The sequence below is a fragment of the Sus scrofa genome, chromosome 1, assembly GCF_000003025.6.
Source record: "Sus scrofa isolate TJ Tabasco breed Duroc chromosome 1, Sscrofa11.1, whole genome shotgun sequence".
Classification (NCBI taxonomy): Eukaryota; Metazoa; Chordata; class Mammalia; order Artiodactyla; family Suidae; genus Sus; species Sus scrofa.
In genome coordinates this window covers 169120482-169147272 of record NC_010443.5, presented here as the reverse complement: position 1 = coordinate 169147272, position 26791 = coordinate 169120482, and the positions used below count along the sequence as shown (strand labels likewise).

At 39.6% G+C, this 26791-nt stretch overlaps 1 protein-coding gene across 5 annotated transcripts in view; it reads right to left on the bottom strand.

The window, feature by feature from the left end:
* THSD4 (thrombospondin type 1 domain containing 4) overlaps nucleotides 1-26791 on the bottom strand; it is a 577157-nt gene that overhangs the window by 181287 nt on the left and 369079 nt on the right. Inside the window, exon 1 of one of the 5 annotated variants that reach the window (XM_003121770.6) lies at nucleotides 20116-26122. The exons of the other annotated variants lie outside the window; for them this stretch is intronic. Coding sequence (XP_003121818.3) covers nucleotides 20116-20187 — 72 coding nt within the window. The 5' untranslated portion in view covers nucleotides 20188-26122. Of the gene's footprint in view, nucleotides 1-20115; nucleotides 26123-26791 lie in introns of those variants that run through there. 5 annotated transcript variants of the gene reach the window in all.

Sequence of the window (26791 nt, the reverse complement as noted above, 5' to 3'; positions counted from 1 at the left end):
ATAAATACACAAAGAAACTGGGGCAGAAGGAAAATAAATAAGAGAAGGGAAATGAAAAGGTAAGGTTGGTATAAGGATTGTATTTTTGTAAGGTCTTATCCAATAGCTAGAGATGGGTTGTAAATTGGTTCTGAGCTTCCAAATTGCCAAGACTGAGAAGCAAGCATGATGGGTCATCAAAATCAGTGTTTGTAAATCAAACACACGCACATATATACACACACATCTCAGATGTCCTGGCATTCCTGCTACTGGTGGCTGATGCACCTTCCTCATGTGGGTGCTTGTAAATGATGAAATAGAGTTGGTGGACAAATGCGCCAGCTTCCTTGCTCCTCTGCTGGATAATTCTGAGGGATGTGCTACAAATGACTACCAGAGACCTCCTTCCAGATGGAGCTCAGGTGCCCCCATGGTCACTGGCTTGATAACACACTTGTACTGGGTGCCTCCCTCCGCACCGTACTTCCCCGCTCCCCTCCTGGGGTATCCTGTGGCCACCTGCCAAATGGTCCCTGGCTCAGAGTCTGTGTCTGGGGAAACCCAAACCAAGACCTGGAAGCTGTGAGATCTAGTGAAAGGTGGTGAACACAATGATGACTGTCACATACTGCCTCTTCTAACGACCTCCAGCACAGCCAAGGGCAATTCCACAAAATGCCATGGCCACTTGCTTATACTGCTTTGGCTGAGGGGTCCACTTGATAGAGCTAACTTTTAGCATTGTTGTGTGAAGCTGAGCCAGTAACTTGGTCTGGCCTGCAGATTCCTAGTCTCTAACAAGAGGGGGTCGGTCTATTGGTCGCTTCTGATGCTAAGATTCCTTGACATCAAAGTTGCCACATCCATATGAGTTTACATTTGAAGAAAATCGCAGTGCTCTCTGCTGGAGTGTTTTTCAGAGAATCCCAGTCTGTCTGTCAGTGCCTTCAGGGCTGGAAGATGAGGAGGTGGCCCTGGAGCAGAGAAGAGCCAGGGTCTAGAGCAGACATTGGTTCTGTCCATGTGCTGACCAAGGAGGTGGGAGGGGCTGGGGGAGGGAGGAAGGGAAGCCCAAGAGCTAGGAGGACAGCTTGTAAACCAAGAGAAAACACCAGGGCTCTCTGGAGGCACAGTGAATCATCTGTAACCCATAAAATCTGGCTGCAGTGCAGAAAGAGATGAGGAATTATGGGGCAAAATGGTCCAAGAGATCAGGGTCTATACTGCAGAAACTTGGGGCGGGATGGTTTCACCCAGCATGGCTAAGGAACAAAGAGGAATCCCACCACCTTTAACATGTTACAATCAGTGTGTTACACATCTGTCTAGCTCAGTTTTATTCCTAAAAAAGGCATGATACTCCCTATCACAGGGGGCTCTGCTGGCCTGAGCACCTGAGCAGATGCTCCATCAATACTGGTGCTGGAATCTGTTGGCTGAGCCTGAATTAAAGATTTCTAAAGCAAACTTATGGTTACCAAAGCGGAAACATTGCGGGGGTGGGGGGAGGATAAATTGGGAGATTGGGATTGGCATATGTACATTACTACGTACAAAATCAATAAGTAACAAGGACCTACTGGACAGCACAGGGAACTCTACTCAGTATTCTGTGATAACCAGAGTTCCTGGTGTGGCTCAGTGGAAATTAAGCTGACTAGTATCCATGAAGATGCAGGTTTGATCCTTGGCCTTGCTCAGTGGGTTAAGGATCCAGTGTTGCTATGAGCTGTGGTGTAGGCCAGTGGCTACAGCTCCAATTCTACCCCTGGCCTGGGAACCTCCATATGTTGTGGGTGTGGCTCTAAAAGACAAAAAAACAAAACAAAACAAAACAAAACAAAACTTATATGGGAAAAGAATCTGAGAAAGAGTGGATATGTGTATATATCTAACTGGTTCATTTTGCTGTACACCTGAAACTAACACAACATTGTAAGTCAACTATACTCAAACATAATTTAAAAAAATGCATGGACACCTCTGACCACAAACTTCTCTGCATTCAGAAAGTGAGTATTTTGACTCATGGCTATTTCAAAACTAGTTTGCATTTTTATTGGATTAAACACACACAACATTCAAACTGTGCACTGTTACAGAATAACAATGCCTGAAGGGTACTTGAATTCGCTATTAAATTTCAGCCAGAATAAAAATCTAAAACAAAACCAAATGAAATGGTTTACTTGTTACTTTTCTTTAAGTACTAGCTATGACCTTATCTCGTTATTCCTCTCCCTGGACCTCAGATTTCCCATAACTAAAAATCAAGGGGCACTGGGCCAAATGCACTTATAGAGCCTTTTCAGATCTTTAGTCTGTTTCCATTCTATTGCCCCCCTGGGATTGAGTCATATATGTGGCTATAGAGTTACTTCTGTCTGCCATGGTCACACTTGTGTCCTGAGTACCTCGGAAGCTGGCTTAGAGCTTCTCAACCTTAATGACTCCTTTGTTTCTCTTCCCTTGTCAATAAATTACAGGGTGATATTTTTCCTCTCATTACTATACCCCTGTAATTTAGGTCCTTTGACCTCAGAGGTTCATTCAGGTCCCAGGAAAATCTGCCTGTTATTCCCTTTTCAATTCAATGTTTGTTTGCAGTTAAATTTACACAAGAGTCCCTGCAGCAGAAACTAGAGAGATAAGATCTCTCTATCATTTGCAAGGCATCCCATCACTAACAAATCAGGGCTGCTTTAGACCTGTATGACCAACTACAGCCTTGGGGACTGGTGTATGGTGGGGATGGGGGGAGCTTGATACATGTTTGCCACATGGGCTTAAGACTTTATTCATCAGTCGGATACATTTATGGGACATGGGAACAGTAAAAGGAGAAGGGAGCCTGGGTGGATAACAACCTTCTTTGAGGCCAGACAAAGCCATCTCTATTGAGGCTGCTGACAGACATATGATGAAACGAGAAAATCAGGGGCCATGTACATACCTAGAATTAGGTTATTTGAACCCAATAAAAATAAGTGGACTTTCTGAAAAAAAAATTTTTATCGTCTTTCTAGTTCAGTATGCTTTCTTTCTCAGGAACAAGAGCCAAAATGATTAAGTGTTATTTGGCTTAACCATTATGGTGTGTATCTGGCTTCAAGTCTTGGCCTCAAATTCTGTTCATCATCAAAATGCTTCATGATTAGAGAGCTCCCTTCATCTGACAATCCCATAGTGCTTACTCATAGTCTTAGAGGTTTGCAGTGGCATTTGGGATTTCAATTCCTTTTGAATGGGTTTTCCAGAGCATTTAGAGGATAAAGTTCCAAAGGAGCTGCCTCCAGGGCACTTGCTGGGTCTTCACTACCTGAGCCTCAGAGGGAAGGTTCCTGGAGAAGTTTTGCTAGTAGTGGGTCCCCTAGCAAGACTTTGCTAACCCCTGTCTCTGAAGGGTGTCTTCATCAGTCACACAGTTTTTCTGCCCCAGTCTGACATGCAGTCTCTAGAAATGTATGCCTCCTGCATGTAACCAGGGTCCAGGGCTGTGCAACACAGGATAATGTAGGATGTAGGTTTCCTGGCCTCGGATATTTACAGGCTCACTGTGAGACCAGAGGCTTATAGCAGGATAACTAGTAAGAGCAATGGAGGTCAAGTCAGCTCAAGGCTTGATGTTATGTTATGTGCCAAAGCAGAGGGCACTCTAGAATCAGCAATCAGGTGTGCTAGGGTGTCCCGGAAGTGGTGGAACTGGGATTGGGTGGGGAGGGGGAGGTGTGTTGCAACAGATGCCACACCACATCCAATGCCTGCTTTTCTGCTACACTCCAGGGGCAAGAAAGCTAGACCTTGAGGTAGCACGTTTGTCTGATTGGCTCACTGATGTATGCCAATTACATAGCTGGCACATAGCTGACCCTCCGTAAATGATGTGCTGATGAATGCAGTGGAGGCCTGGGTTCCACCCTTTCCCCTCCTTCCTCACCACCTTCCAATAGACTCCGATGGTTGATGCATAAATCTAACCATCCTACAGGGTCAGCATACTTGGGAAACAAACTGTACACAACTGAGGTCTCTTACAAATAGCTCTGAACACATTTATTGCATCTTGTTTAACCGTTGCTGTCATAAGATTTAAAGCCACAACCCTTCTCTTTCAAGTTACCCCAAGCTTTCATTTGCCCAAAGGTCTCAGATGCTACCACCAGGCCCATTGTGATTATGTTGTTTCCAGATCATTCCCCCTCCAGCTCTGAGTTGAGCAACTGTGTGGTCTTGGGCAAGCCCCATAACCTCTAAAAGGTTCATTTTCCTCCTATGCAAAATCAATGGGTTGGATTAGATCATTTCTAAGGGTCCTTCTCAAATAATGATTCAAGGGACTGGAATTTGGTGTTTAACACCACTTTTCGGCTCTGGGGACGACAGAGTGCTTTTTATCCACCCTTTGGCTGAGGAAACCACAGTGACTTCCTAGCCCTCTCCTTTACCCACTGGGAAGGTGTAACCGGTTTCTTCTCATTTTAAGAAACCTAGCTTTACTCTTTGTCCTCTTCAGTGGGCCATCCCCACTTTCCCATTTTAAAGCAACCTAGATAGTTTCTTCTTTCTCTCCCACTCAGAGCCTTTGTCTCCCTAAGACCTGACTGAGAAATCTGGAGCCACATTTTGGTGTCTTGACCCTAAACCTCCTCTCTCTGGGATCTTCTCTTTTTGCTTCCATGGATGCTACCCTCTAAATCCATATTCATTCCCTCTCATTCCTCTCATTTAATATTCTGCTTTACTTTGACAGATATCTCCTCAAAGCTTTAATGAAGAATCCTTTTCCATCAGTCTTGAGAGATCAAATATTTTTATGACCAGGAGAGAGCTGCCATCCATTGAGTATCTGCTGTATACCAAACACTCTATGGAAGTTACCTCCTTAATCTTCACTAAGACTCTATGATGTTGACTTGATCCTCCCCATTTTAAAGATGAGAAAAATGATTCTCAAGGAAGTCCCTCACCCTGCCCAAGAAACAAGCTGCAGGACTGGAGATTCAAGCTCAGGTTTGCATGCCTCAGAGCCCATGGGTCTTCTCTCATTCAACTAAAGACAGTAATGATATTCAGGGGTCTGCAATATGCATTTGTAGTTTAGCAGTCCCTTCTAGATACAGAGAATTTTCAAGTTGGAACATATTTCATAAATCATTTAGTTTTAGTTACTTCTAGTAGAACTTAAGAAATGTAAGAACATACCCACGCAGAGGAAAGGAATGATATAATTACATGGAAGAATGCACACATATTATATACATTTATATTTATAATAAAAATGTAAAGTATATCTTTACAAGCTTCCATGGAACATTTACAAAAATTGGTATATTTGGCCACAAAGAAAGCCTCCATCCTTTCTCTAAGACTGGAATTGTATTGAGTATAATAGTCCCTGAGGCGTCTTGCATGCATTAGCTCCCACTATGTGAATGTACTTGATGTTACAGCAAAAAGGGGAAAAAAAAGAATTATTTGCCATTGTCTAAATATGCCCTTACCTTTCCTAACTTAATACCTGTCTTTATTCATACCATTTCTGAGGCTTGGATTGGCTTCCTCCACTATCTGTCCATAGGATGCTCAAGCATTCTTGAATCTCATCGTGAATGCTATTTTTTTCCATAAGGCTGCTCCAGATCCTCACAGTAGGGTGTGATATGTTTATTACAGTAGCTTTTGTCTTCACTTTAACTAACCTATTTGTTCATGGCCACCTTTAGAGAACAGTGGCGGTGCTGGGAAGGGGGTTTCTCATTTCCTTATAAGTCTCACAATATGTAGCACAAACCTCATGCACAAAATAGCATTCTATACAGAGCTGTTGAATTTAATTGAGAGTTGCTTATTTTTGCCTTGGTGCTAGGAATGTGAAAGAAAAGGTAGATAGGCAGATTTCAGTGCATTCTAATACAAACCACTTGGTCTTTTACATCAATTACTCATTCTGTCTCTTAAATATGCCTGGGTTGAAATTTTAACATTCTTTCTGTCAATTCATATTAACATTCAAAGCTAAAGTAAATAAATGTATATAATACACCAAATCAGCAAATAAGTTTTTTTAAGTTAAAAAAAATTTTTTTAAAGGAAAAATGCCTGATTTGAATATGCATGCCAACAAAGCACAGGAAAATGGGGGGGGGGGACATGCTCTGTGACCTTATTTATTTAAATTAAATAAACTTTTCCATGTATAAAATGTGTGACTTTCTATTAGGGCACCCAATAGTTTCTTCGCAAGTAATTTTCTCAAAAAGAGGCAGATAAAATTTTGTTTGAGCCTCTCAGGATATGCCAACCACAATGAATCACTTTCCTCTAATGTAGCTGAGGTGCTTTATAACACTGGCTATACAAAAGGAAAGGAAAGTTAAAGAAAGGTGCTAAAGGTCATCCTTGGCATGTGTATAGATCTTTACAGTTTGCAAAGCACTTACACTGACATTATCTTATTCATGTTCCTTATAAGGCTTTGCGATGACTATCTCCATTTCACAGATGAGGAAACAGAGGCTAGAAGAATTCTTTCCCCAAAAAACACATGTTGGGAGAAAAAAGGAAAAGGATGAAAAGAAGAAAGGAAAAAAAATGTATCTTACAAAGGAGCAAGATGGTAGACTGAGCAAAATTTTTTGTCTTCCCCTTTTCCTTCCAAAATTCCATTCAAATGGGAGAAGAAATACATGGGCTGTAAAAAACAACTATAAAATAAGCTAGGACACAATAATTTAGATAAAACATTTTGAGGAATTTGTGGATATTAGAAAGTTGTTGTTGGCAAAAAACCACAGCAGAAAAACTACCATAACAGACTGTTGTAAAGATGAAAAAATTCTAAACACAGAAACCACAGGTACAAAGAGCAGAAGGGGTCAATGAGCAAGAGTGGTCATTTAATATCAACGACAAGACTGCTTGAAGAATGAACAGTGAGGTCAGTCAAAACCTATCTCCTCTAGGCCAACAAAGCAGCTGGGAGGAGATTTCAACATCTCTCTCTCAAACACTGAAGATGAAGCAGGCAAATATTACAAAGATACAGAAGACTTGAAAAATTCAACCTACAATCTTGATTGAATAGATGTATAAAAAGTCCCCGTACCTAGTTATCGAGAATGAACATTTTTCTCAAGCACACATGAAATGTTTCCAAAGACTGTCCACATACTAGGCCGTAGGTTCCAACTAACTTAAAAGAATAAGCATTACAGATACCACATTCTCTGAGCACAATACAATCACGTTAGAAATGACCTCGGGCCACACTTTTGAAAACAGAATTATATAATGTATGGGCTAAAAAATATCATAATGACAATTTTAAAAACTACTTATACTGAATAAACAAAAAGAAAACTCAATGTCAAAACTTAAGTATGCAAAAAAGGTGATATTTCAAGAAAAAACTATCTTTAATGCTTATTTATATTAAAACAGACTAAAGGCTGAAAATTAATGAGCTAAAATAAATTTAAGGAGTTAAAGAAATAACAAAGAAAAAAGTCAAATGAATATATCCAAAGAAAGTAGAAGTAAAAAGCAGAACAGAACTAAATGGAACAGAAAACAAAGCTTTAGTATATAGGATCAACAAAGTCAAAAGTTGATTTTTCATAAAGAGTAATAAAATTGACAGACTTCTGGTGAGAAGAGTCAATAAAATAGAAGTCATAAAGGAACAATTCTAGAAGAAAAAAAAACAAAGGGCATCTGCAGCATCTGAAAAGATAGAGGCTAGAATGAGCATATTTATGTTAAATATTGGAAAAATTAAATGAAATGGACAAACTCCTAGACATACACAAATTTCAAACATTGTCAAGAAAGAAACAGGAAGTTTTCATTTTCCTATAACCATTCAATAAACTGAATCATTGGTTTAAAATTTCCCCACTGGGAAAAACAAAAACAAAATACCACACCAGTCTTATTAGCCCATTTTTCAGGTGACTTTCTAGAAATTTATTTAAAAATTTCCAGAAATTACAAAAAAGGAAATACTTTTTCAGTGAATTTATGACACTAGAATAGCCTTATAATGTAACCAAAAAGGATCATGTAATAAGGAAAAGTTTATTTCTTTATTTCAGTTCCATCTTGAACACAGATCATTTTTAAATCCTCTAAACAAAAGAGTCATATGTAGAATTAATTTAATAAAACCAAAAAAAATATATCATAACCAGGTCAGATTTATCCCTGGAATGAACAGATGGTTTAACATTATAAAATCTATTTCTGCAATTAGACAAATTAAAGGAGAACCACACAATCATCTCAATAGATAGAAGCAATGTCTTAGATAAAATTCAATACATAGTCATGATTAAAAAATAAATCTCTTGGCAAAGAGAAGAGAATTTATCAACCTGATACAGGCAAACACTTGCAACAAATTTCATTTTTAATAGCAAAATGTTAGAAGCAAGCATTTCCCTTAATCAGGAACAAAACAGCATTGCCTCTATTCATTTTATTGGAGGTTCTAACAAGTGCAATAAAAAGAAATAAAAGGTAAAAAGAATTGAAAAAGGAAAAATACTCAAATGGTCATTATTCACAGATGATGTGATTATGTACTTAGAAATCACAGAAGTTCCTAGACAACTGATTTAAATTAATAAAGGAATTTAGCAAGTTGCTCAGATCATTTGCATTTCTAAGTGCTAGCAAAAATAAAAAAAATGATTAAAAATATACATGATTTACAACAACAACAAAATAACAAGGTAGCTAGGAATAAATCTAAAATTAAAAGTGTGTAAGATTTTTTATGTAGAAAATTATACCTTATTGAAAAAGTTCAAATAAGACCTAAAGAAATGTAAGGCTTAGAGTACGTTCATGGATATAAGGGGCTCAATATTGGGATGACGTTAGTGGTCTCAAATTGATCTACAGATTCAATACAGTTTTTATAAAAATTCCTAAGTATTTTTCAAGGAAAACTGATGAGTTAACTTCAAATTTCATGAAGAATGTCTAAGAATAGCTAAGACACTCCCCTCAAAAAGGAATAAGGCAGAGAGCATTCAATTAATGGTCCTGCAACAATTGATCATCAATATGGGGAAAAATAAAATTATACCCCTTATTCACACTAAGCAGAAAAATCAATTCTAAGTGTATTAAAGACATAGATGTGAAATGTAAAATTTCAATAATTTTAGACAAGAACAAGGATAATATTTCCATAACCTTGGGGTCAATAATTTCTTAAACAAGACATAGAAAATGTTAACACAAAGAAATAAAAATTGATAAATTCAAATACTCTAAAACTGAAGACATCTGTTGATCTAAAGATTACAATAAAAACTTAAATACAAAGCACAAAGGTGGAAAAATAGTAACCCGGACTAACAAGCAAAGGATTCATATTTGAAATATATAAAGAATTCTTAAATCAGTAGTGAAAAAAATGAAAGGCCAAATGTAAAAACAGAAAATAGTCATGAAAAGGCATTTCATGGAAGAGAAAACATAAATACCTTGTATACATGTAAAAATTATACTATATTACAAGAGTTAGTGATCAGAGAAGTGTCAATCAACAAATACTAATAATATTTTCTACCTCATGTAGTAGCAAAAATTACCCTGTCTCATAATGCCAAACATTGACAAGGAGATAGATAATTGAGAACCCTTAAACACTGCTAAGGGAGGTGAAAACTGATAAACCACCTTATAAATCAACTTGACATTACAGTGTAGAGTTAAACGAGCACATACCTTATGACTCTAACTTAACTCCTAGGGTATATACACCCTCAGGAATCCCTGCACATAAATGTGAAAAGGCATGTTCCAAAATTTTCATAGTTGTCTCATTTATAATAGAAAAAAATAAAAACAAAAGTGGAAAGAACCCAAATATCTATCAACAGGGAAAAATATGGTACATTCACATAGAAAGGCACTATGTAGCAGTGAAAACGAATGGGCTACAGCTACATTCATCCTCCAGTTGAATAAAAAAACCAAGATACCATGTTTATGTAAGTCAAAACCAAAAAACAAAAGCAAATAATATATTCTTTAGAGATATATACATACATGGTAAAATTACTTTTAAAAAAGCAAAGAAATGATAATCATAAAATTCATGACAATGTTCCGCTCCGGGGAAGGGGAGAAGGGAAAAAGTGGGGAAGATGTTACTTGGGGAGCAGCATACAGTATTGAGAATGTTTTATTTCTTTAGCTGGGTGGTGGGCTCATAGGTGTTTGTTTTATTATTTTACTTCATAACTTGATTTATATTACATATACTCTCCTATATATATTAAATATCACACATTTTTTAAGAAATAAGAGAAAAGTAAAGAAGGAACTCAAAGACCACACTCCACAAAACGGCTGTTTTTACGACTGAGTCCAACAACCCTTCAAGAAAAGGCTAATTCTCTGTTGTTTAAACACACCCAAAGTAATATGTTTCAAAGTATGCAAAGTATGTAGTTGTTTCAAAGCTCGCTAAACTATGAGAAACTTTTGAATTTACTTTACTAAACTAGCAAAACCCCAGTCCAGTCCAATAAAAGAGAGTTGTGAACCAATAGTACTCATTTCTTTCAAAAAGAGACAAAATTCAAGATCAAATATTTATAAAATCAAATGTTAGCTAATTTAATGAATAAACTACCATAATTAAGAAAGTTAAGTTCCAAGAATGTGAGGAGAATCCAAGATTAAGAAACATATTTTTTTAAAAAGAAATCTATTAATATAATTCCCTATATAAGTAGGTTAAAGACACACAGCATATCAGCAATTCATGAAGGTAAACAAGGTTTGATAAAATTTAACAACCAGTCTCAATAAAAACTTAGAAGGGAAATAGTAACTGTTTAAAATTTATCTATCTAAAACATCTGGCAGGCATCACACTTAGTGATGACATATTAGAAGCTTTCCCATTTAAGTCTGGAAGAAGATAAGAATGTTCATTTCATTGCACTGATTTAATAACATATCCTGGAAATCCTAGCAATTGCATTGGATAAGAGGTATAAACAAGAGGCACTAGCTATCAGAAAAGAAGCAAAACTGTCATTATTTGCAAGTCTTAGAGATATACATGCATATATTCATAGACACACACATACATATGTACACACCCTTATGCCTAGAAATGTGTAGGAATGGTTCTAGAAGGACAAATGCCAAATTGTTATCAATAGTTTCATCTAGGTAGAAAAGAAGGATTGGGAAGGAAGTGAGGATAAAGAGGAACCTTTATTTTTTTATTCTTTGCATTTCTTTATTGCTCGAATTTGTTTTTACAACAATAACGGCTTTCATGTGAATTTATTATTATTATTGCTTTTTTTCTTTTTTGGCCACCCCCTTGACATATGGAAGTTTCTAGGCCAAGTTATAGCTGTGACCTATGCCACAGCTGTGGCAATGCTGGATCCTTAACCCACTGCACCTGGCAGGGAATTGAACCTGTGCTGCCCCAGAGACAGCGCCAGATCCTCAACTGCAGTGCCACAGCACGAACATCAACAACAGCCTTCACAATTAAAGAAGAAAACAATTTTAAGTGTCAAAATCATTGGAAAAGAAGAAGTAAAACTATCACTGCTTGCAGATGACATGATCCTATACACAAAAAATCCTAAAGATGCTACCAAAAAACTATTAGAGCTCATCAGTGAGTTTGGTAAAGTTGTAGGATACAAAACTAATACACAGAAATCGATTGTGTTTCTATATACTAACGATGAAATACCAGAAAGAGAAATTATGGAAACAATCCCATTTACCATCACATCAAAAAGAATAAAATATCCAGGAATAAACATACTTAGAGACAAAGGACCTTTACTCTGAAAACTATAAGATGCTGATGAAAGAAATCAAAGATGACACAAAAAGATGGAAAGATATACCATGCTCTTGGATTGGAAGAATCAATATTGTCAAAATTATTATACTTCCCAAGGCAATCTACAGATTCAATTCAATCCCTATCAAATTACCAATGGTGTTTTTCACAGAACTTAGAACAAAATATTTTGAAATTTGTTTGGAAACACAGAAGACCCAGAATAACCAAAGCAATCCTGAGAAAGAAAAATGGAGCTGGAGGAAGCAGGCTCCCTGACTTCAGACTATACTACAAAGCTAGTCATCAAAAGAGCATGGTACTGGCACAAAAGCAGAAATATAGATCAATGGAGCAGGATAGAAAGTCCCACACAACTATGGTCAACTAGTCTATGACAAAGAGGGAAGAACATACAATGGACAGAAGACAGTCCCTTCAATAAGTGGTGCTGGGAATACTGGACAGCTATATGTAAAAGCATGAAATTAGAACACTCTCTAACACCACAGAAAAAACTATACTCAAAATGGATTAAAGAACTAAAATATAAGACTGGATACTATAAAACTCTTAGAGGAAAATATAGGCCAAACACTCTCTGACATAAACCACAGTAGTATCTTCTCATATCCACCTCCTAGAGTAATGACAATAAAAACAAAAATAAACAAATGGGACCTAATGAAGCTTAAAAGTTTTTGCATACCAAAGGAAAACAAACAAAACAAAAAGACAAGTCACAGAATGGGAGAAAATATTTGCAAATGAAGTGACTGACAAGGGATTAATCTCCAAATTATATAAACACCTCCTGCAGGAGTTTATCAAATAAAAAAACAATCCCATCAAAAAAAATGGACAGAAGATCTAAATAGACATTGCTCTGAAAAAACATACAGATGGCCAAAAAACACATAAAAAGATGCTCAACATCACTAATTATTAGAGAAATGCAAATCTAAACTACTATGAGTTACCACCTTACACCAGTCAGAAGGGCTATCATCAAAAAGTCTATAAACAATAAATGCTAGAAAGGGTGTGGAGAAAAGCGAACCCTCTTACACTATTGGTGGGAATGTAAATTGGTGCAACCACTATGGAAATCAGTATGGAGGGTCCTCAAAAAACTAAAAATAGAACTATCATATTATCCAGCAACCCCATCCCTGGGCATCTATTTGGAGAAAACCATCATTTGAAAAGATATATGTACCCCAACATTCATTGCAGCACTATTTACAAGAGCCAGGACATGGCAGCAACCTAAATGTCCATCAACAGAGGAATGGATAAAGTAGATGTGGTACATATATATAATGGAATATTACTCAGCCATAAAAAAGAATGAAATAATGCCATTTGCAGCAACATGGATGGACCTAGAAATGATCATACTAAGTGAAGTTAGACAGTGAAAGATGAACATCATATGATATCACTTAAATGTGGAACTTTTAAAAAAGGATACAAATGAACTTATTTGCAGAACAGAAACAGATTCACAGACTTTGAAAAACTTAAGGTTACCAAAGGGTACAGGTAGCAGGGTAATGGACTGGGGTTTGGGATTAGCATATGCATACTGTGGAATATGGAATGACCGGCCAACTGGGACCTGTTGTATGATATAGGAAACTCTACCCAATATTCTGTGATAATCTATGTGGGAAAAGAATCTGAAGGAGAATGGGTGTGTGTACATGTATAACTGAATCACTTTGTCATATAGCAGAAATTATTACAACCTTGTGAATCAACCACACTTCAATAAAACTTTAAAAAAATAAAATGTCAAAATTATATGGCTAGACATGGTAGACCCAAAGCTCAAATTCAGGTCTTTCAGTATCAAGTTAGTTCCACATGGTTGGTTTTTTATTTTATTCTTAAGAAGGCAAAAGAAAGGTGGAGCCACTGAGAGCTGTGCACAAAGAATTAGTCACTCAGGACATTATATTGATCCTTCATTCTTATTTGCCACAAATAACACTCTAGGGATTAATAATTATGGCCAGCTTCTTTTTTTTTAAGTTATTCTTTTTTACACACATTTTATTGGGACTATAGTTGACTTAGAAAGTTGTGTCAGGGAGTTCCACATTGTGGCGCAGTGGTTAACGAATCTGACTAGGAACCATGAAGTTGCAGATTCTATCCCTGGCCTTGCTCAGTGGGTTAATGATCTGTCGATGCTGTGAACTGTGGTGTAGGTTGCAGACGCGGCTCGGATCCCGCATTGCTGTGGCTCTGGTGTAGGCTGGTGGCTACGGCTCAGATTAGATCCCTAGCCTGGGAACTCCACATGCCGCGGGAGTGGCCCTAGAAAAGGCAAAAAGACAAAAAAAAAAAAAAAAAAAAAGTTGTGTCCGTTTCAGGTGTACAGCAAAGTAAATCAGTCACACGTATACATATATCCATTCCTTTTCAGATTCTTTTCCCATAGAGCCTTTTTATAAAGGCTGTCACTGCTTACAAAGCAATGCTACCTTTACTATTTCATTCACTTTAATCCCTAGGAAATAATTTCAATAATCTATGACCAAGAAAACATTCTACAATGGTAACCTAAATGAGATGTCATCAAAAGATAATCCTAAGACTGTAGATGTAGAATTTCTGGAACTTCCAAAGACAAAGAAGTAAAACTCTGACTCTCAAGATCTGGGTAACTGAAAGATCTTCTCCTGACATATCCTTCATAAGATGCTTCTATAATCTGAACTGTTTCTTGAATAGGCCATATTCTTTCTTACTTCTTGGACTCTACAGCTATTTTCCCTCTGTGGAACATCCTCCCTCCTATTTTTCCTTTAAGATGCCTAACCATCTGTGCAGAAGAGTTAACACAGCAGACCTGACCCCTGTCTTTTAAAAATACCTGCTTATGTGGTTGGCCATAGGCTGGCGTCTCTGGGAACTTGGATTTTGGGTTGGTGCCCACCATTCCCAGAGCTAGTAAGAGTAGTTCACTTGCATATACTGCATGAACAATATCATTTATTCTACACAGCTGCCTCCATCTGGGAGTCTGTAATGTTTGTGCATGGCAGGCAGAGAGTACCTATGTGGCCAGCCCCCAGTAAAAACCCAAGGTGCTGATTCTCTACAAGCATCCCTGGCTGGCAACATTTGCCACGAGTCATCACAACTCATTGCTGGGGGAATGAAGCTGGTCTTGTGTGATTCCACTGGCAGAAGATCCTTGGGAGCTTTCTCCTGGTTTCCCCCAGCTTTGCTCCACGCACCTTTTGTTTTGTTGATTTTGCTCTGTATCCTGTCAATGTGATAACTCATAGCTGTGGGTACAACTATATGCTGAGTTATATAGAAGCACTGTAAATTGCTGAGTCTGGGTGTTGTTTTAAATATCCCCAATGCATAACTCTTTGAGTTTTTCAAATTGGCATTGTTTGTGGAGTCTTTCTTCACTTTCTTAGGCAGATTTCATTGCTTCTTTGCCTCTGTTCTTGCAGTTAAAGAGAGTGTCTTATTGCGTAATCATTAACTGCTAGCACTCTGAGCCCCCTTAAAGTATAAGCTCATCAAAGGTAAAGACCTTATCTTTTTACCTTCCTTTTTTCAGCACTGAGGTGACAATGCCACACACTTGTGGCTTTTGCAAAAGCAGTTGTAGTAATAGCCAATAAATTCCCTTGACATATCAAGCTAGAGCTTTACACATACTATCACATTTTAAAAATCTTTTTAAAGATTGAGATATAGTTGATTTACAATATTACATAATGGTCATGTGTACAACACAGTGATTCACAATTTTAAAGGTCCTATTCCATTTACAGTTATTGGTTATATTCCCTGTGCTGTACAATATATACTTGTAGCTTATTTATTTCATACAAAGTAGTTTTTATCTCTTACTCTCACCTCTATCTTGCCCATTCCCCTTCCTTCTCCCCACTGGTAACCACTAGTCTGTTCTCTATATTTGAGAGTCTGTTGGCTGGTGGTAATTCTTCCAGCCAACCCCCTAAACGAGCGATTGTTGTTATCCTCATTGCAAAATGAGAAAACAAAAGGGTAATAAGTAGGTGTTAAATGAGTGAATGAGCCACCTGAAAAACATCATTTTAGCCCTGAAGGAATCATTTCATTGAGCTATACTTCAGTTACCCTTATTAGCTCATGTATACCTCACCTAAGCAAATGTATGAGAAATTGTTGAGGGTGTTATCTATTATATCACATATTTTATTTGTTACCAAGGGATTTTTTTTATCACATATTTTATTATTTTTTTACTGGATAAGACATGCTTACTGCACACAATTCAAAAGATACCAAAAGTGTATAGTGAATCCTAAGTCTCAGTGGCTCTCCTCCCTCAGCCATGCTTTTTCTCCCCCATTTTCCCATCCTTCCTTCCTTCCTGCTTTCTTGCTTTTTAGAGCCACACCTGTGGCATATGGAAGTTCCCAGGATAGGGGTCAAATTGGAGCCTACGTCACAGCCACAGCCATGCAAGATCTGAGCCTCATCTGCGACCTATACCACAGCTTGCAGCAATACCAGATCCTTAACCCACCGAGCAGGACCAGATATGGAACATGAATATTCACGGATACTAGCTGAGTTCATTTCTGCTGAGCCACAATTGGAACGCCTCCTCCATTTTCTTATATTTCCTTCCAGAGAGGGTGGACAAACATATAAACACATTTAACACAAAGGGTAGCATTTTATATACTTTGTTCTTTTCTTACCTAACAACATATCGTGGTGGTCATTTCACATCAGTGCATGTAGAGCTCCCCCATTCTTTCTGAACACCTTGGTGATTGTCAGCCAGGGACAGAACAAACCAGGAAGGTATTGGTGCCTGGGTTTGAGAACAAACTCAGAGAAGAACTATCCCTTCTTTCATTTCTGGTTGCAGGAGCATCCAGTTAAGAGCACTGAGATCCCTAGAATGCTTTTGCCCTTGTCAAAATAGGACAGCACTGATTCACTTGTGTAGACTGTAGGCATCCCCTGAAAGAATGTAAAGGGCTGTGAGTCAGGCTGAACTTGGGGTGCATCTGTTCCCTACTGAAAGACATTTAGGTTGCTATAACAGCCACATAATGGAAAATGGTTCAGAGGGCATTTTGCGCATTCAGAGTAGATCCATATGATAAAGTATTAGAAATGGAAAAGCTTGCTCAAAGAGACATTTTTATTTATTTATTTTCAATTTAAAAAATTGAGATAGTGTTCACATGCCATAAAATTTGCTCTTTTAAATGGTATGACTCGGTACAATCACAAGATTGTGCAGCCATTTACCACTCTCTGAGTCTAAAACATTTTCATCACCATGAGAGATACCCTGTACCCGTTAGCAGCCAAGATATTAAAAAGATGTCCGGCTTAATTGTGACAGGTTTTGCCAAATGGGTTCATCAAAATTAAATCCGACATCTTTCTGGCTCACTTCTAGGAATCTGTCTTACTACACTCCACAGAACTGTATGGATTTCCAGTTGCCTCTTCCTCCCCCTCCCCACATATAATAGTATCTCATTGGTCTTATCTGAGAACTCAAGTCTGAGTTCAGGAAATGCACACACATATCCCCACACACCATTCTGCTGCATCCTGCAAAGAAACTGGATCCTGGAACACTTTCCACACTGACAAACACACCGAAGGTCCAGCCTGACTCATAGCCCTGTACATTCTTTCAGAGGGTGCATGCATTCCTATTGCTCTGACACCATCCTGGGTTGTTTCTGTCCTTGGTTGACAGTCACCAGTGCCAACAGTGCCAGCAACAGGATGCTATATACAGCTTGCTTTGAATCACACCCCTTCCTCCCACCACCTGCCAGCCCCTGCTCATCTGGAAGGACCTCGCAGCCTAGAAAGTAACTGATTCTGTGAGCTGCTGCCCACAGTTTGCTGCATGGAGACCAGCCACGCCGAGAACACAGCCAGCCAAGCACCACGAGGTGTAGGACACTCCCTTCCCCTTCCTTCCTTTTCCTCATGTGTTTTTATGAACATCCAGAGGGAAGATAATTAAAACCTGCAAGAGAACCAGCTGGCTGAGAAAATGAAAAGTTGGGTGACTCGGGGATGACGCAACATCACTTGGGTGAGTTTTGTAAGTAACATGGTATATAAAAAAGAGCCTCTTGTAAAGAAATGCCACATTCTCCAAAGCGCTGTACAAACGACTTTCTTTTAGGGAGGGAGGGGGAGCAGTTCATACCCCTGGGCCCTCCTCATCATTTTATTTTCAACAAGGGGTAAGGAATCCTAATTGCACAATTCCCTAGGAGCACAGTAGTTATGGAGCCAAGAGTTTGGGGCAACTTGCGCGTGCAGACACACACACACACACACACACACACACACACACCCAGAAGGAAGGAAGAAAAACTAAAAGAAAAGAGGAAAAGGCACAGGAAGGTCTTTCTTAGCATAGTGAAGTAGAACAAAGGAAAAGACAGCAGGCATTCATCACCTCTGATAGGGTTTTCTGACTATTAAGCCCACACACTTTAACTCAAAAGACAGAAGTCCTGCCTTCCTCTCCTGAGTGCTGAATGCCGGCAAAACAGAGTCAAGATTTGGATGAGCCTGTGTAATCCCCTTTCATTTTTCATCTGCTGTGCAGATTGTAAAGTGAAACAGAGCTACTCGCCTCTCTGCATGTGACACAAGGCTTGAAGCACACGCAGCCCAGAGTGGCCTTCCCCAGGAGCCAGCTGTGTGCAGGTAACTGGAGCCTGCCCTCAGTCTCACTGTTAATAAGAGTAATTGGCACACCACTGAGGGGCTGCTGGGGCGCTGTGATTTGCTCTGCAAGGGGGTCTCCCCCGGCCATATGCGCATGCAGCGGTGATAGAAATATTTTCCATATGAGCTCTCCTCTCACATGCTTAAGTGCTCCAGGCTGAGTCAGGCCAACCCATTTGTCATTTACTCTACACAGTAAAAAATCAACAGAGAAGTTGTGAACTTCAATTGCAACGAGAGGTCCACTTTCAGCCTCCAGCATCACTAAGCCATTCAGTTTCTCCAGCTCCCATTCAAGACCTTGACAACTGCCCCATCCCCGCCTCACCCCCCACCTCCCCCCGCCACAGGCCCAGAAAATATCTGCAGAGTGGAGGACACAGGTAACTAATAGGCTAAAAGCCTCAAACAAATGACCCGTTGCTGCATGCCTCTGTACCACATGTTTGCTTTGAAAGGAGTAAGGACCCAGCTGCAACCACAGCTCACCTTGCAGCTTGGGTTTGGGAGCGCACTCACTTCCACTCCTCTTAGAAAAGGGAAAGTCATTAGAGGAAGCTTTCAGAGCCTGCTCCGTGCCCATAATGGTAACAAAAGGCAAGAGCTGCGAAGTGGCCCCATGGCCTTTTTAGGAGATGCACTTTTCGCTTGGCTTTTCAAAGAGGAAGCTGGATTCAGGCAAAAAAGCCATCCTTTCATTGCTCAGCCATCAGTCTCTGAGACTTTTCATCAGAATGAGGAGTAAAAGAAGTGGACCAGGTAAATTTGTTGCAGGCTCATGTGCAGGTGAGGATGGATACACCTAAGTGCTTCCCTCGCCAGCCCATTTGATCATCCTTCTGATTTCTGCCTGTGTCAAAAACTGTGTCCTACAGGCATCTGTGATGTCAAAAAATGTATCCAGCAAGCACAGGCACTAAACCAGTAAGAATAAATCATCCTCATGAGTCTTAAACATGTCTCCCTTCTCTAGTAGACCTGGGACACGCTAAGCCCTGTCTGTATCACTAGCCCTCTTCAAACCTATGATACAAAATTAAGCACAGATTTTTTTCCCCCAAGCACATCAAAGCAAAAAAGGAGAAAAAGGTGAAGCAAAAGGGGCAAAGAAAAGCAATTCCTCTAGTATGCATCCTTTAGCATGCATATGCAATACTAGAGGAAAATTCTCAAGAGGGAACAGTCCCTCTGGAATCCGACATGTACATTTTTCTTTTTTCTTTCTTTCTTTTTTTCTTTCTTTTTTTTTTTTTTTGCAAACGGCAGAAGAAGAAATGTACATGCTCTAAGCATCTGTCACCAAGGCCATGCCAATTCCCTGGTGTGGTGGCTGTGCCAGAATAAGATTTTAGAAATGACAGGATTTTTTTTTCAAGAAGTAAAGAAGTCTTCCTAGAAGAAAAGACAAGGGAAGCATTTAAAAGCAAAATAAAGCATTATTCTTTGCACACCATAAAAACCCCTTCCCTGATCCATCTTGGTAGATAGAAGAGGAAATATAATACTGACGAAATACAACTTCTGACAAGATATTTTATTTGGCTTACCTCTCCCCCAGGTCTTGCTAACACTGCTGTTTGAACGTGGAGCAATGTTAATATCAGGTAGCTGACAAACATTATTACCCAAAGTTAGAACTACCCTAGAGGAGAACTCCGTCTGCCAAGTGCTAACAGCTAGCAGATGCACTTGTGTCTCGGATTCCAGCCCTGGAGTTCCGCTAGGCACGGCGCTGGTTCCCTCGGCTCTCCTTCACTGTACTACCCGGAGCTCCGAGCTCAGCCTCTGCTCTGAAGAAAACTGGTAAGCTGATCTCTTCATGTAATAACTTCTCCCGACTGGGGAGGGGACAGGAGCCAGCTGGGAGCTGGGGGCTGCCTTTAACAGAAAGCAGAAAGGGGAGGGACAGAAATGATCAATGTGCAGTTCTGCATCTGGTCTCATTCATGAAAAGGGCTCCAAGGTAAGTGCTTCCCATGCAGGGGGACGGCCCCTGCTTCATCAACTGAGGCAGGCGGGAGGCAGTGAGCTGCTACAGAGTGAGCTCCAGACTGAGGCTGGAAGCCCCGGGGTCTTTCTAGTCCAGGATCTGCTGCTGACAAGCTGTGTGTGCCTGGATAAGCTGGCATTCCTCTCTGGGCTTTAGTTGCTTCTCTCCCTGGTACAGTTAAGGGCTAGGTAAATGAACTCAGTTTCCTTTTAGTTCTGATTTGATGGCTGCAAAAATCTAGGCAGTCAAAGGTTGTGCTATCAAGGGCAGCCTCGATGAGGAAAGAAGTCACAAGGGTGCTGTGTGTTTATGAGCTGATCATATGGACATGAACGGATGGGAACTGTAGGAAGGAAGCCATTATAACCCCCTCTTGCTGCCTCACCCTGTCACTGTGCCTAAGCAAGAGCTTCAGGATTATTGCAGGTGATATAAAAATAAATGCTAAGATGGGAACAAGTGAAGCCCAGGTATTAGATGGCACTGGTAGAGGGTATGCAAAGCAGGATGGTTTTAAAGAAATACCTCTGGGTAGAATCATATGATCATCAAAGTGGGGCTTGGAGGCAGAGCGAGCACACGAACAGGCTGGAGAGAGGGTCTTACTAAAGCCTAAGGTCTATGTGAGACATATCCTAAGCCATAAGTTCTTAGTGTGAAAAAGCAAAGCTTATGGCTTAAAATAGATTGAGAGCCCACGAAATATTAGATTCTGCTTAGAGAGGCTATAAAAACCACTCTGAAGCTGAGGACAGGATGACTGCATGGTGCAGCGGAAACAGCCCAGGTTCCTGGAATCAGGTAGATGTCACTTCAAACCTCAATTCTATTACTCATGCCTGGTGGGTCCATAGGTGAGTATTTAACCCCAGTGAGCCCCAGTCACTCCACTGGTCAAATGAGGAAAGGCCATCTGCTGGTTTTGATGATTATCAATGAGGTCACCTAGGCACAAGACTTGGCATAGTTCCCGACACACAGTAAGTGCTAAAGACATCGGCTTTGTCTTTGATCTGAATAAATATTGGCACTCAGTCCCAGAAAGCAAATTAATAAACACTTGAAAAGCCTCAGGTTGTGGGCATTCTCTTGCATTAATGAGGAAACTTTAAACCAAACTGCAGTTTGTAGCCATTTCAGAACATTTATTATCACCAGTCATGTGACAATTTACTAGTAGGGAGATTTTTTTTGGGGGGGGGAGGGAGCACAGTGGGCAGAGGGACTTTCAATCCCTTCATCCAGGGCTGTAAGAGACAGAGGCATGGGGAAGACAAAACCTTGTTAAAGAAAGGAAGGAAGGAAGGAGTTTTTCCTCTTCCCTCTCTTCCTCCTCCTCTTTCTCCTTCTTATTCATTATTATTATTATTGTTTAGCATTGGGTCTGTTCTGCTAGGTGACTGAAGGGGCACTGTCATTTACTCAATAGTTTACTCAATTTCCCACCAGAAATGCAGGAACTGTCTAAAAAACTAACTTCTTTAAAGACCAGGGGTCTTGTCTAGTCCAGGGGTTGGATAACTTTCCCCAAAATATTTCTGGCAGCTACTCAATCCTGCTGGGGTAGCACAAAAGAAACCAAAGGCAATACCTACATGAAGGTGTAGGGCTGTGTTCCAATAAAACTTTATTTACAGAAACAGGGACTGGGCCAGATTTGGACATAGTTTGCCAATCCCTGGTCAACACATTTCCCAATCATTCTTCAACCCACTACAATCTGACTTTCCGCCTCTCTGCTCCTCGACAAGGCTCTGGGAAATGTCACCAATTTGGTCTCTGTGTCACAAAATACAAAGGGTAATTTTTTCAGAGCTTATCTTATTTAGCTTCTTTGCAACATTAACTACAATCTTTAAAAAAATATTGTGGTAAGGTATATAACATAAAATTTTACAATTTTAACAGCTTTTAAGGTATAATTCAGAGGCATTTTACTACATTTGAAATGTACCACCATTACACTATCCTTTTCCAGAACTCTTTCATCTTCTCAAACAGAAACTCTGTATTCATTAAACAATATTTCCTCATTTCTCCCCCCTCCCAACTTCTGGTAACCTATCTTCAACTTTCTGTCTTTATGAATCTGTCTGCTCTAGGTTCCTCAACTAAGTGGAATCATACAGTGTTTATCCTTTTGTATCTGATTTATTTCACTTTGCACAATGTTTTCAAGGTTCATCCACGCTGTAGGATGTATCAGAACTTCATTTCTTTTTAAAGTTGAATAATATTCCATTATATAGATATATCACATGTTGTTTACTTATCTGTTGATGGACACTTGGAGAGTTTACACCTTTTGGCCACTGTGAATAATGCTGCTATGAACGTGAGTGTATAAGTATCTGTTTCCCATCTTTAATTCTTTTGGGTAGATACCAAGGAGTGGAATTGCTGGATCACATGGTCATTCTATGTTCACCTTTTTGAGAGACCACCAATCCATTTTCCACAGTGGCAGTACCATGTTATGATCCCACCAGCAATGCATGATGATTCAAATCCTTGCTAACTCTTATTATTTTCCCCTTTCTAGACTACGGCCACCTTAAGAAGGGGTTTGACGCGCAGGTCCTTCTTTTCAAACCACCTTTCCCCCTTAGCTTCCATTCTCTTTTTCCTTTGCCTCCCATTAGTCAACATTCTTTTAGCACTGAGTCCTGTATTATTCTAAGAACTTTACATTACAGTGTCTCATCCAATCCTGACAATAGCCTTAATATATAAATAACTTTCCCCTGTCAGACAACAGGTAGGCTGGAAAGCCATTATTCTGGCCCTGGAAGCCTGCCTCTAGAACCTAGCTCCAAATAATTACACTGCACTGTCACTACTTCTGTGGACATGCCCCATGGTCCTTGCTATCTCCTGGCCTAGCCCTAAATGCCCTAAGCCCTCCCTTTCCTATTCACTCTCCTTGGGTCACCTCATCATTTCATGGCTTCAACCATTCTACATGCCAGTGACTCTCCACCATGGCCTATAGCCAGCTCTTCCTCCTGACCTGCAGGTTCATATATCCAGCTGCCTAATGGATACTTGGGTTTATCAAATGTATTCCAAACTCAACAAGTCTAAAACGGAACTATGTTTCCCTGAAACTTGTTCTTCTTCCTGTTTTCTCCATCTCAGTGAACGACATCATTGCCCATCTAATTCCTGGAGGTTAAACACTGGTGTTATCTTGAGTTCTTATACTTCTTCACTTCTTTACCAAATTATCACCAGGTCCAATGGAGTTTTCTTCTAGAGATCCCTCTAGTCTGTCCACAGCCCGCAGACTCCTGCTGCCTCTACCCCATCTGGGCCTCCACTATCCCTTCTTGACTTTTGTAGCAAGACCATGTAACTTCCCTACTTTGGTCTTTCCCTTTCCAGCTTGTTTCCCCACTGCAGCCACTGGGATTCTTCTAAAACAGGAATCTAATCACGTTCACTCCAATGATTCACTCTTTTAAAAATTTCCTATTTGAAAATAATTTTATATCTACAGAACGTTTGCAAAGATAGCACAGAATATCATGGTTTATCTTCAACCACCTTCCTTCTAATGTTAACATCTTAAACAGCTATGGTACCTTTATGAAATTAAGACATTAACATCCATACAATAATATTAACTAAAACAAAGATTGTAGTCATATTTTCCAAGTTTTTCCCCCAAAGTTCTTTTTTTGTGCTCCAGGACCAATCCCAGGATCCCATATCGCATTTGATCAACACACCTCCTTAGTCTCTTTAGGTATGTGACAGTTTCTCAGCCTTTCTTTCTTTCTTTTTTTTTTTTCTAGTAACCTTGACACTTTTTTTCCTGCTGCGCCTGTTGCATGTGAAAGTTGCCAGGCCAGGGATCAAACTCTGGCCACAGTAGTGGCCAGATCCTCAACCCCTAGGCCACCAGGGAACTTTGACCTCGACACTCAAAGAATATTGGTCAGGTGTTTGTTAGAGTGTCCCTCAATTTGGGTTTATCTGATGTCTTCTCATAATTAGACTGTGGTTATGGGTTTGGGGGAAGTATATCACAGAGGCAGTGCCCTTCTCATCCCATTTGGCAGGGGCACCTGATATCAACACTACTGGTGATGTAAATCTGGATCACTTGGTTGAGGTGGTGTCTGCCAGGTCCACTGTGAAGTTACTGTTTTTCTTTTCCATACCCTACTCATTAGCCGTGAGTAAGCCTGGTAGAATTAAGCTCTCCTTCCTGGAGGGAGAGTATCAAAGAATGTTTGGACATATATTAAAACCATCACAATAATTAACACATATTTTGGGGAGGTACTTGGAGGCTATGCAAATATCTTGTTTCTCCAATGTTTTATCCACTAATTTGCATATTCAGCAGATGATCTTGCCTGTAGCAATTGTTACTGTGGTGCTTTAAGTGGAGATTTTCTGTTTCCCTTCTATATCTATTAATCAGAATTCATCAGTAGGGAAGATTTGTCCCTCTTTCCTCATTTATTTATTAATTCAATCATCTCTTAATTCTTCCCTGCTTCTTAAAATCTTTTGATTACTCTCCATTATGGATGAGGTCCAAATTCCTTAAAATGACACTTGTGTGGCTGTTTATAGTCTGGTCTCTTCCTGCCCTTCTAGCTTTCTTCTCTTTTCTGTTCATATACACTCCACTTTCCAGACATCTTGAATTGTAAGACGTTATCCTCAAATGCCAGTGTCCTTGTGTCCCATGCCCTCCTTCATGCTGGTCCCTTTCTCTAGAATGTCATTCTCTCATCCTTACTGGGTTAGCTCCTATTGCACTCTGCTTCTTGGTAAATTCAGCTCGAATAGTGAACACATACTGGCAACCACCTATATGCCCATAGATAGGGATTAACTGGATTGTCTGTGACAGCAGTACAATAGAATATTCTGCAGTAGTAAAATAAAGATGGAGCTTGCTTCCTGTATAATGATGTGAAACATCTCCAAGACTTATAAATGAAAAAAATAGAATGCACAATGGTGTAGTTATCATCCTATTATTTGTGCATATATGTTCACAATTGCTTGTAGACATATATTAATTATCTGTGGAAGAACACACTTGAAGCTACCAACAATAACTGCTTATCTAGGGAGGGGAACTCAGTAGCTTCAGGGTGGAAATGGGAGGGAAACTTATTACTACATAGCTACTTCACCATGTATGGACCCTTGAAAGGTGGTTTTTCCAATTGTGATGTATTAAAAATGTAAGATATACTTTGTACCAATGTGAAGACTTGGTTTGAAAAAGAATGTAAAATATCTCTTTTTTTTTTCTGATTAGCTGTTGGACTGATAATTTTATATATATAGATTAAATAAAGTATGCTATTACACAATTTCCTTTGTTTTGTTTTACTTTTTAAAATGTGGCCACTAGAAAATTTTAAATCACATGTTTCTGTTGATACACTTCTATAATCTCTCATACTTTACTGAATTGTCAAACTGTGAACGTATTGCTATTCCAAAAGTAAATAAAAATGAAATAATGTAATATAACAGTTAATACTAGAAATAAATAAAAACACAATCCCTCCCCAATAGTTCATTGAAATGTCACCCTTTCTGGAGCTGTGCCTTGCCAGGCTCTCTAACCAAGCAGGGGCCGTGCCTGCCTTTGTCCCAGGCATCCCTGATTTCCATCATGCAATATTTATTGCACAGTTGTGTAATTGTTAACAAACGTATCTGCCTCATCAGTACAGACTGAGCCTTGATGACAAGAGATGCGTCCTTCTGCATTTCAAGGCTCCACACATAGCCTCCTCAGTGTGCACTGCATTGGGATGAATTCAAAAGGGGCTGATAGGAAACTCCGCCTGCATATGATGGGAGGAGAGGCTTCTAATGAACATTTTAGATACACAAAGGGGAAATAAGAAGGAGAAATTTCCAGAAGGCCTTTCCCTCCGGGAAATGCAGAAAGTTTCCACCTAACTTTTGTGTGACCTAGATGGGGAAATATAAGTGAGTGGGGGAAATGTGAGTATCAAAAAAATAAGGAAAAACAGGAGTTCCATCGTGGCTCAGTGGTTAACGAATCTGACTAGGAACCATGAGGTTGTGGGTTCCATCCCTGGCCTGGCTCAGTGGGTTAAGGATCTGGCATTGCTATGGCTGTTGTGTAGGCTGGTGGCTACAGCTCCGATTAGATTCCTAGCCTGGAACCTTCATATGCCGCAGAAGTGGCCCTAGAAAGGCAAAAGGACAAAAAAAAAAAAAAAAAA